The sequence below is a fragment of the Drosophila simulans genome, unplaced genomic scaffold, assembly GCF_016746395.2.
Source record: "Drosophila simulans strain w501 unplaced genomic scaffold, Prin_Dsim_3.1 Segkk5_quiver_pilon, whole genome shotgun sequence".
Lineage (NCBI taxonomy): Eukaryota > Metazoa > Arthropoda > Insecta > Diptera > Drosophilidae > Drosophila > Drosophila simulans.
This window is the reverse complement of record NW_025416856.1, coordinates 586,155-597,795: the sequence shown is the minus strand read 5'-3', so window position 1 is coordinate 597,795 and position 11,641 is coordinate 586,155. Positions and strand designations below refer to the sequence as shown.

The window sequence follows — 11,641 nt, the reverse complement described above, 5'->3', positions numbered from 1 at the left end:
ATATTTTGGGAAGCACTTGAACATGCATTGTAGAATCTGGAACTGGTTGGGCTTTTTAGCTTCTGTTCTAAATTTTCTGGCGTGCTGCAATCATTTTTGACAGGTTCTTCTGGTCCACCGCAACGAATAAAAATTCTCCAGAATCACGCAAATACTCCGAGTCCTCAACAAATTTAATTGCTGCACAAGCTGATGGTTAAGTTCATTATCCTCGCCATTTGAGCGCTGCTCAGCTAGCACATCATGCATGAGGTTATCCTCAGGATTGGCTCCGTCATTGCTATCAGCTTCAGGCGCCTGCCAGTCGGAGTGCCACACGTCCATGTGATCCGATTCGTGATTCGGAGAAAGCGCATAAGGGACGCTCCCCGCACAATGATCATTCAATGCCATACAGCTCCCCGGCGCAATACCAAGTGTAAACCCTGCCATATGCCTCCGCATCTCATCGATTCCTATCCGCGGGAGAGTGCAACCTAAAACCAGAAGAGGAAAGGATAGTGTTATTGGTGTTTACCCTTTCAATTGTAAGTTCTAGGTTTGGAGACAAGATGAAAAGTTGATAGATGCATTTTTGTTGTAAAAGTTGGATTTTTTATTAATCAATTTCGTGATTGAAAAATGTATTAAACGAGAAACTAATCTTGTTGTGGATTTAACTGGTTTCAAGGAAGGGAAATCGGCCACAGACAGTCTACTTCTAATAGACCACCTATTAGCTATCTTGAGCTATATCCAGGAGAAACCATATATCCATAATATAACTAGATTTCAAATAAAGACACAAGAATAATAATATTCTAGTAGATACGAGAATAATAATATTCTAGTCTCTTTGGATGCACTCTATCCTAGAGCAACTAGTAGCTTGGAAAACTGGACGTAAAATAACAAACTACATCAAAAGTTACATGACTAACAGAAAAATACTTGTGCACATCAACTCCGACCTCTCCTCCTACCAACCAATGCAAAACGGCATTCCACAAGGCTCCTACTTTTAGTAATTTTCTTCACAATAGCCTATTAAATTACGCATCACTCGACGACTTTACCATCATAATAAAATCTAAAAACAAAAAATTAATTAACCTTAACTTTAAACCTATTCTCTCTACAATACTCGACTGGGCTGTATATTCTGGGGCACTGCTCCTCTCACCAACAAAATGCAAATGCTATTTACTATCTGAGAGAATGCCAATACAGAACGTTACATCGCTAAGAATACTACGAATACACTTTATTAACAGAAATAGATGGAAAACACCCAATTTCATTTTTCTGGGATATCGTAGATATTGAGGAATAAAAGGAGAAAATATTTAAAAATTGTTCAAAAGTATGGGCGTGACCGGTTTGGCGGCTTTAGGGCGTTAGAGTGAGCATGGTAAAAAGTTGTTGGCAAATCAATAGACATTTAAAAGACTAATTAAATTATGAAAACATATACAAGAATTTTTCAATAATGTGGGCATGGCAGTTTTTAGGGCGTTAGAGTGGGCGTGGGAAAAAGTTTTCATTTCCTTTTGCAAATCTATAAAAATTTACAAGACAAATAAAAATATGAAAAAATATCAACAAATTTTTCAAAAGTGTGGGCGGGGCAGTTCCTTGAGGTTTGTTGAGGCTTGAATGGGTGTGGCAAAAACTATTTTTTTTGGAAATCGAAATTTATAAGGCTAATCAAAAAACTTTTTTCAAAGCCCATTTTAACGCCTTTAAGCCTCCAAACCGGTCACACTCATACTTTGGAACACTTTTTAAATCTTTACTCATTGTATTCCCCAATATCTATAGATATTCCAGAAAAATGATGAAACTTCGCGTTCTCACTAGCTGAATAATGGGTATCTGATAGTCGGGAATTCGATTATAGCATTTTTTTTTGTTTTAACGTTAGTTCAGCATTTAATTTTTAACTTAACGTATAACTACAACTTCCTTCTTTCTTCTCACTGACACGACTAAATTAACTCTAAATTAATTAACGACTAAATGAATACAAAAAGTTTACATATGATGTATGATGTATGTACGTACGTATGTATACTTTCTTCTTTATGCCTGTTACATTGCAGCCTTTTTATCAATTAAATATGCACGTATGCTTTTCTTTGACGATCGGACGAAGCCTAATGCAAAACAAAACTAGAAAGAAGCGATTTGCATTAACTTTTTCTTTTCTGAAACTCTTTTTACTCTGCCTGCACACTGATTGACAAGACAAAAGGTGAAAATATATCGCCCATACCTAAATACATATGTAGATATGTAAGTACACACATATATACATATGTATGTATATTGTGTAGCTACTCGTTTTCCACGCAAGAGCGACAATAAGTTCTATTCACCAAGCCTTGTGAGTATTAATTAATTAATCCCTTAATCCCCGTCCGCAGAAGGCAGGCCTAAGAAGAAACCCATACGCGATTAGTGGCTGCTCACCTGTAGACACTTGACGTAGTCACCTCCCAGGGGTGGTTTCACTTTTTAAGCTGCCCGAAATTGGACAGAACGTCGGCAAGTGCAGCGCAAGATGTTATCCCCCCAGCGTACAAACCAGCGACTGCGGTTGCGCAGCGTGAATTGGACTCAGTCGACTGGAGTTATTCAGGTTGTAAAAATGGAAATGCGAAAATAAAGAAGCAACTGCAAGAGCAGTGGAAACAAGCTGGCTTGAAATGGCGCATAAAAATAACAGTCACACATATGAACATGTATGCATTGGCATCTCGTTCAAGCCCTTCTTCGGTAATCCACGACCATCTTAGTCTCGATTCCATAATCGTACATATGTACATATTCATGTATATATTTTACATTTTACATATGAATGCACAAATGTGTATTGTAGGGGGGTATAATTTAAAAAGTGCCTCTCTTGTTTTATTTAAATTTTTCAATAACAAGTACTCAATACTTTTGCTTTTAGATTGTATTTAAATATTTTTCGGTATCGTTATAAATTCATACATATATTAATTTATTTACATAACTGCAAATTCAAAAACATCGATTATATAGTAATCAAAGCACATTAAATCAATGCTTAACAATAATCAAAACACTACAAATTTAATTCAGTAGTATGCAGTAACTTACTTAAAACAATATCTACATAATGCTTGTGTTCTAACTACATCAGCCGGTTGACCCTTTCAGGAGTAAGAGAGAACGCCGCATTCTGATACCGCGACTATTATACATTTCTTACTCAGATAATGAAAATGCGAGAATGATGGAGTTATTCAAACAGCAAAGCGAATGCTATAGAAGGCAGAATATGAGTGCTTTAGTATGAATATGCTAAGTAGTCCTTTTCGGCATTCATACGGAAACAGCCAGTTCGACTCTACTAGTTTTCCTGATCAAGAATATATATACTGTATATGGTTGGAAATGCTTCCTTCTGCTAATATACGCGTTCACTCTACGAGTAACGGGTATGAAAATTAGTTCGGGTACTTCACTACATTTTTAAAATGGTTTAAGGTATAAGTATTCCATACAAAAGTTATTTAATATCGCAAAAAAAACTCGCGATTCTGGGCTTTTATTTACATAATAGTTTAAGTTTTTAATTAATCGATATATCGATAAGAGATTTTTAAAATGCTATAAAAGTATTTTGGTTTTTTGAGTGTCCTATTGAGGAAACCAATGTTTTTTTTAAGGATTTACCCAAAGTTTCGCATGTTATGTACATGCGTTCTATCGCTCTATAATTGCTAATCATTGCATTGAAATTTAGTTGACAACAATTGCAAGAAGTAGCTTAGTTATATAACAAGCTGCAATTACTATTCTGATATTATTTAGCACGCATTTAATTTGTTGTTATATATATTTCGTCACAAAATTTCATTTATTTAGCAATAATTTTTCAAGCTGCATATGGCTCCGTTGGCATAAAATTAAAAGCTTTTTATGATTTCATATAACGGTGTATGCTGTAAAGTGTACACTTTAAATTAACGCGCGATATATAGAATTTCATGAAATATCTAATATCTGTTCTTTACCATCAAGGCGATAGTTGCGTTTAAGTTAGACATCGAAGAAGGATGATGATTAATCGATACTATCGAAAGTGCCCATTCGGCCGATAGCTAAACAAAAACAAAAAAAAATAAAAACATAAACATAAACAAACAACAGCACAAGGAGCTAGTCAAACACAACAACGCAATGGGTTTTCCGCGCATCCTCAGCAAGAACAACAAGATCTACACCAAGCTTGGCGAGTTCTGTTTGTCGGGGGATAGCTTCTGGATTGTTTGTCACACGTGCCAAGAGGAGCTTCAGACACAGGATCAGTTCTGGAAGCACATACAGGATGAGCATAATTTCCTGCACGGGGTGGCAAAGGTATGCTTTGTGTGTTTTTTTTTGGCAGAGGGCTTATAAACCTCGGTCTATTTGCACAGGAACACAGTCGTACATCCAGCTACTGCCTAACGGATGTGGAGGCTGCGGCGGCAGCAGCAACGCCAGGAAGCAGCTCCCAGCAAGGCGCGACAGCGATCAGTGTGCCACTGGCCCTTTACACCTGCTCAACCAAGTACTCTGAGGAGGAACAACGGGAGGTGGAACTGCACGAACAGCAGGTTCAAGTACAACAGCAGGTGCAACACCAAGTGCAACAACAGCAAGCGCAGCAGCAACAACAACAACAGTCTCAGCAGCACGGGCACCAGCAGCACCAGGTTCAACAACAACATGCCCACCAGCAGCTCCAACAGCAGCGGGATGTTGCCAAGGAGCTGGCTGAACTCCATGCCAATGCGGTAGCTGCCGCTGCAGCCGCCGCAACTGTGGTATCCACAGGCGAAGGAACTACACGTAGCAACAGCGCCATCGACATTAAGATAGAGCCTAGCAGTCTGACACTTACACCCGAAATGCAGGCTGCTGCTGCAGCTGGTGGGACCATTTACCATCTGCCACAGCTAGTTCCACCACCTGTACCGCCTCCACCGCCAGCGTCCGGATTTGTTAGCGTCAGCGCCAGTACCAGCACCTCCAATACGGTCAGCACCACGCCCCCTAATGCTCTACAGCAGCAGCAGCAACTAAACATGTCTGTCGTTCCTTCGGCCGCCGCAATGCTAGCCGCCAGTCAGGAACAGCTGCCTAAGGACTCTAACAGCACGACGGCCAGCGCCGGGAGTGCTGTGTCTTCAGATGACGGAGAACGGTGGTACGTCTGCGATTACGAGACTTGTGGTTTGAAGTTTAAGTATAAGTCTAGAATGGAGCTGCATCGTGTAGTTCACAGCAAGGAGCGGCGGTTCAATTGCGAACTGTGCAGTGCCTCCTTCAAGCAGTCGTGCAACCTGTCAACGCACCGAAAAAAAAAGCACGCACTGAGAGGCATCAAAAGCGAGATATTGCCGCAGCGCTTTTAGGCTATAGACTAAACAGACCCAGCTCAAAGATTCCCCAATTAATCACATAGCATCTCTAAAAAACCCTGTTTGAAAATGTTGATTTAAGTTCAAGAAAATTGCTTGCTTGCCACAAAAAACGTTCATTGTGCAAGGAGCCACAGAGATTTGTTGAATTGGTAAGGTGTGCACAAAAATATTGTACATTTTGTCTCTTGCATAATGTCTTTGGTTTTGCTAAGACTCAATAAAGTTATAGACTTTATATTGGGTAAATTAAATAATTCTGACTGTAAATTGAAATTTAGCACTTCGTCAACATTGTGGCAGGCAAGTGACATGCATATATATATATATATATATATATATATATATATATATATATATATATATATATATATATATATATCATATATATCGTGTATATGTATATATATATATGATCTACAAATGAATACACATATATTGTATATAATTATATAATATAAATATATATAACATGTATTCATAATTAATATAAAAATATTCAAATTTATAATGTAGGCTTAGGTTGTCTTGTATATGTAATGTAAATGTTTAAGCGGGGTTATGTTAACCCCCCGTTATCTTTTACGCTCTAAGTGTACATGCAATCACTTATACATACATAGGCATATGTGTATGTAAAGGAGACCAAAATTTTCGGGACGGAATTAAGCCCAACCAAAAAATATGTTGGTGTCCAGACCGTTGTGAGTTTTGTTTTAGAGTAAATTGGTTCACAATGTGTTAAAACCGATCAGTCGCCCTTGTGTAAGTCTTTTACTTTAAGTTTAAATGGATTCTAAGGACAGTGAGATTTCTGGGACATTTCTAGTGGTTGCTGAAATAGTGTCAGTTACAGTTACAGGTTAGACCTGTTATTTTGTTTACCTAGGTACACAATATGTATGTATATGTACATATATGGCCATATATACAGCTGCGAAAAATTAATTAGCACTTGCCCAATCAAGTTTTGAATAATTCCCAATTTTAGGGTTTTAAAAGAGCTAAAATACCCTTTTAGAAAGGTTAAATCATGCACTTATTAGAAAATAAAAAAAAAATTACAATTAAGTTCTTAACTTAATTATTAACTTAAATTTTTTATTTTAAACAACTGTTCAACGTTTTGGCACGGATTCATCCAGGTCCTGGCACGGTTTTAGGGATATTTTGGTCCCGGACTTCTTAAATACTGTCCAAAGTTATTCATTGTTTGTTGGTCGAGAAGCTACAACTGCCTTTTTAATATTCGTAGGAACATACATATTTATTTTGGAACTTATCCTTGGCTGGTGTGCTTGGGGTCACCCACTTTAGGGGCATATCGCATTCGGCAAAGAGTAGAGTATCAAATGTATTTGCCCTACGCAATAGTACGAGAAACGAGCCCATACCATTACACTGGGTCCTCCGGGTTTAAGTGTTTCCGACCATATAAAGTATATATATTCTTGTTCAGGATCAATGGCAGAGTCGATCTGGCCATGTCCGTCATAGTTTTGTCAATCTTGTAAACAAAACACTTTTTGCGACGTCCACTTTAATGCCCTAAAACCGCCGAAAACTGTCACGCCCACATTATTGAAAAATTGTTTGATATTTTTTCATAATTTTATTAGTCACAATTCTTTATTGAACAATTCTTACATTTTTTCTCATTCTATTCCCCAATATCTATAGATATCCCAGAAAAATTATGAAATTTCGCGTTTGCATTCACACTAACTGAACAAATGGTATCTGTTAGTCGGGGAACTCGACTTAGCATTTTCTCTTGTTTGCCTTATATTCGGTGTTTTTAGGGAGCCGTACGTACGATCAAGATCCATTGCCCACAAAAATAACAAGCTTAATCACATCTGACCATAAAATGTTCCTCAGTTTTTCGCATGGCACATTGAAATGTTCATTTGGAAACGTAATACGCTTTCTTTCCTTGGACTTCAGGCTTTTAAACCATGTTCCGTACATTTTTATGGTATTAAGGGGACAAATCGATTTTTTATTAGTTTTCACAGTCACAAACACATAAAACAGACCACACTGAATAAAACTCATTTTGCAGAATGAAAAAAAAAGAAAACGATGTGGTTCAAACAAAGACACTAGAACAACTAGTTAACTATAACTTGTAACTAGTTATTCTAGTGTCTTCGGTTCAACAGATATATAAATATTTGTATCAAGGGAAAAACTTATTAGTGCAGACAAATTTTTTTTGTGCGTGCAACAGTTGATTTCTTTGTTTATTTGTTTCTGGTATGCAGAAATAACAATTGGTCAATAATAAATGCAATTTAAAATTGTTACTCTTAAATTATTTAAAAAATAATTTTTATTTTGTTATAATTTAATATTTTATTGGTGATCATTTTCACTTATAGTATTACAAGATACACTTCTTATGAACACGATCTTGTCCCGATTCAGACTGATCTTCTAAATCTTAATCCTGATCCAATCAACCTCGGCCTCGGTTTTCTTTAGAATTTAGAAGAATTCTTGAACTTTCAAATATGTTTAGGATAAATAATATGTTTATACTGAAATTATTTCACAGCATTGTGAAATTGAAATTTGCTGACTGTTTTTTTTTCGACAAAAACGGACAAAAGAAATGCTGCTGAAATTTATCAACTGGGGCAAAATGCTATATTTACGGGTTGGATAATTGAGATGCTGCTGAGATTGGAGTTTAAAATTTGTTCTTCTAAAATGAAGCGCCCGCTTCATTATGTATTTCGGTTAAATGCTCTCTTAATTCTGTTAAAAATTCATTCTCAGTATTTGGTGTTTCTAGTTCTGGCCGTTTTTGTTTGGTTACAAATATAATATATCTGACTTTTATTATTAATGTAGTAATCAAATACAAAATGATTAAAATTAATAATATAAATGAAATTCCAATTCCAATATTTTCCAATTGTAAATTTCAATAAATGGGTTTAAAATATTAATGTTGTCAAGAGTAAGTTCTGAATCGTTGGATCTTATATAATCTGATATTTCCAGATTCTTAAAGTGGTTAGTGGTTATGTACTCAAGTATTTTGTTTTCTAAATTTGGTGTATGAAATATTATTTATTGTAGTTGTGCCGTTAAATGTTATTAAATATTACCCGTCTAAATGAGAATTATTTACAATATTATTTCCATTAATTAGAATGGCACCTTCTTGAATGATAACTATATTCTTAATTTGTACTCGTATTTATTTAGTAAGCAGGTAAAACAAGTTTTAGCTCTACTTAAAATGCCATAGTTATTAAAAAGTACGTTCTTAAAATTAGATATTTCATAAAAATAATTTTCGCATTCTGCGACCTGATTGTTTATTAGTAATTTTCCATCATTATGTGAAATGGATCTGGCATAATACATTTCGCACCAATTAAGTATTTCAGGGTATTTGATATAAATAATTATGAGTTCGTGATGTAGTACAATGTTGAGATATCCATTAGATCTGCAATAATTACAGGCTTTTGTTGGTGATTTAATATTTCTTTAATGTCTTCATTTTTTAACATTTTTGTGTTAAGTACATCGTTTTTTGCCAGTGTAATAGTATCAATAATGTTTTGCATGTCGAATGTTAGCAATCGTAATCGATGTTTTCTTAAAGTGATTGGAAAGTGATTTTATCTCATTAAACAATTGTGAATTAATAATAAATTGTTGGTTATTGTTTTCAATTATTTTATTCTGTACTGTAATGAAAACATCGTGATTCGGAGTTCCAGCTAAACATTTCCAAACAGTGCCTAACTCATTTAGTTGATATCAGCTGTGACAAAATTAATTCGATTAATTGCAGTTCGTAAGTTATTACCCACTGTGACCTTTTTTATAAGTAAGAAGTAAGAACATCCTTCTTGTCTTTGAACAGGAAAAATTCGTGATTGGAGTAACCAATTATTTCTAAAGTGGTTATCATTATGAATGGTGTTAAAAGTAATAACAAATGCATTTTCTGTAATTTTAAACGAAATATAATGTTTGGAAAAACTTTATATTCTCTTTGTGAATAATTCTGTTTCTACCATTAATTAGTATTTTGCTTGGTAAGTTTTCCTTAAAAACCTGTTTCTTATATCTTGTTTTCAGTTTATTTCTTTCTCCATGCTTCTTTTCATAGACTACTTGCACTACATGATATTCTGTTCCTAACGACCTTCATTATGTGTTTCTAACATTTTTTCTTGAGTGTTCTTCAATTCTATTATATAGAATATCAAAAGGTTTTTGATTTGTTGTAGAATGAATGGTCTGATTGAATTCTATTGCGGCTCTAATAACTATTTCTGAATAGTAATGAGATTAAATTCTTCCTTTATGCATTCTTCCTCTTAATGCTATAGCGTGAACAATATTTTTTGTTTGTCCATCTTTAGCTAACACAAACAAACTGGATGGTTTTCCCTCTCGAGAGCATGACAAATAAATTATTCGGTGGCATGCCTGGCAGATCCAGTGAGTTTGTTTTCGTCGCAAAATGTATCAATAGATTTATATGATACCAAGTTCCCTGGAAACAATATTTGTATCTTCAGATTTAAATTGTCAACTTCTACATTTTTGCCGCTTTTTTGGCTGTAATTTTTCAACATTACGCCACAATGGAGATGATTTTAAGCAAGCGATAATCTCATCAGCGTATGTTGAACATGGAATGACTGGAAGTGTTTGTCTGAAATCACCTGAAAGGACCAACAGAGTTCCGCCAAATGGTTTGTCACTGTTTTTATTATCATTCAATGTCCTGTTCAAAGCCTCAAGTGAATATTTGAGTGCCATAGTACCAATTCATCCCAAATAATAATTTTACACCGTTTCAGCACAGTGGCCATTGACGATTGTTTCTTAATGATGCATACTGCGTCATGGTTATTCTGACTATTTAGTGGCAGCTTAAATACTGAATGAGCTGTTCTACCTCCATCCAATCAAGTTGCTGCAATGCCCGATGATGCCAATGCGACGCCATCATTTGATCGTATTTCAGCAAGAATTAGCGAAATAACGAAAGTTTTGCCAGATCCACCCGGTGCCGATTTTGAATGTAGAATTGAATTGCTGATCATCAGCTGCCCACCCTGGCGACGCCCTTGCATCAGTATTTTGTTGCTGGATTTGTTCTTCTGTTCTTTCGGGTCTGATATTTCGCAAGTTTCGAGCTTTGCGTTTTCTCGGCATTGCTCACTGTACAAGACATATGTACATAAATATAATAAATGAAATTATTTAATGATGAAATAGGGGCCAGGATTTTTGCCGCAGTTTTGAAATAATTTGTTTTCATTTGTTTATATATAATTCATATCAAATATATAGGTTTTATTTGAATTATATTACACTTGATGCTTAAACAGTAATGGTGGCCGACAATTGTGTAGGGAGTGAGCAAGAAAGGAGACCGGCTTTGTTCTCATCCCTACTCCGCCAGGATTTTTGCCGCAGTTTTGAAATAATTTGTTTTCATTTGTTTATATATTTCATATCAAATATATAGGTTTTATTTGAATTATATTACACTTGATGCTTAAACAGTAATGGTGGCCGACAATTGTGTAGGGAGTGAGCAAGAAAGGAGACCGGCTTTGTTCTCATCCCTACTCCGTGCTGTTTACTGGGTCAGACACCTGTAGACATCTGGCGGAGATAACTAATTAAATGACGATTGATCAGTTTTTGACCGGAAAGAAAAATTGATTAATTTACTAAAATGGCTATTAAAAAATAAGGGTCAATCGTAGAAGGGTACAAATTGCGGATTTTATATATTGGTCTATGTTATATCATTAAAAGATAGAAATTAAAAAAAAAACTGTAACACGAGGTTTTTATATATTTAGATGATACTGAATGAAATACGAAAAATTCAGATTACTATTTCTTCACATACATTCAAAAAAGAACAACAAAAATGAATTAAATTTTACATAAATTAGGAACGCCAAAAATATACAATGATGGTGTTCACGCCAGAAGGGCGCAAACAGTTGAGCGGCAGTGTAAGCGGCCAATGCTTGTACTCGAAGCTCCTCCACGGCTCGCAAGCACCGCTGCTCGCGCTCTCCTTCTCTTCTCTCGCTCTCCTCCCTTCCCGCAAGGTATTCACCACTCCGCGGTCCCGCGGTATTTCTACTGTTAGTGTTAAGGTAGTCTTAATTTACAAGTGCGTGAATAAAGAACGAAAAGTTGAAGTCAACCCCGCGCGT

The 11,641-nt window shown here is 35.8% G+C and overlaps 1 protein-coding gene and 2 long non-coding RNA genes across 6 annotated transcripts; all 3 read left to right on the top strand.

Annotated features, from left to right (window-relative positions):
• The first annotated feature begins 2,044 nt into the window (after positions 1-2,044).
• On the top strand, positions 2,045-3,533 carry LOC120285630. Its single transcript, XR_005544864.2, has 3 exons — positions 2,045-2,274; positions 2,406-3,170; positions 3,225-3,533. It is a non-coding gene; the product is annotated as an uncharacterized LOC120285630 (long non-coding RNA).
• Positions 3,534-4,047: 514 nt separating this feature from the next.
• LOC27207625 (AT-rich binding protein) lies at positions 4,048-5,656 on the top strand. Its single transcript, XM_016183306.3, has 2 exons — positions 4,048-4,374; positions 4,434-5,656. The coding sequence occupies exons 1-2, from the start codon at positions 4,195-4,197 to the stop codon at positions 5,412-5,414; spliced, it is 1,161 nt and encodes a 386-aa protein (XP_016022735.1). The 5' UTR covers positions 4,048-4,194; the 3' UTR covers positions 5,415-5,656.
• A 159-nt stretch (positions 5,657-5,815) lies between these two features.
• LOC120285626 lies at positions 5,816-11,386 on the top strand. Of its 4 annotated transcripts, XR_005544849.2 has the most exons (5): positions 5,816-9,240; positions 9,310-9,484; positions 9,815-9,893; positions 9,974-10,150; positions 10,259-11,386. It is a non-coding gene; the product is annotated as an uncharacterized LOC120285626 (long non-coding RNA). The 4 variants fall into 4 exon arrangements; XR_005544847.2 differs by having other exon boundaries at positions 5,817-9,484; positions 10,264-11,386; XR_005544848.2 differs by having other exon boundaries at positions 5,818-9,374; positions 10,259-11,385.
• Positions 11,387-11,641: the final 255 nt, after the last annotated feature.

Coding starts and splice junctions, on each gene's coding strand:
- LOC27207625 (XM_016183306.3), top strand. CDS start 4,195: ATGGGTTTTCCGCGCATCCTCAGCAAGAACAACAAGATCTACACCAAG. Junction 4,375..4,433: donor TCCTGCACGGGGTGGCAAAG/GTATGCTTTGTG, acceptor CTATTTGCACAG/GAACACAGTCGTACATCCAG.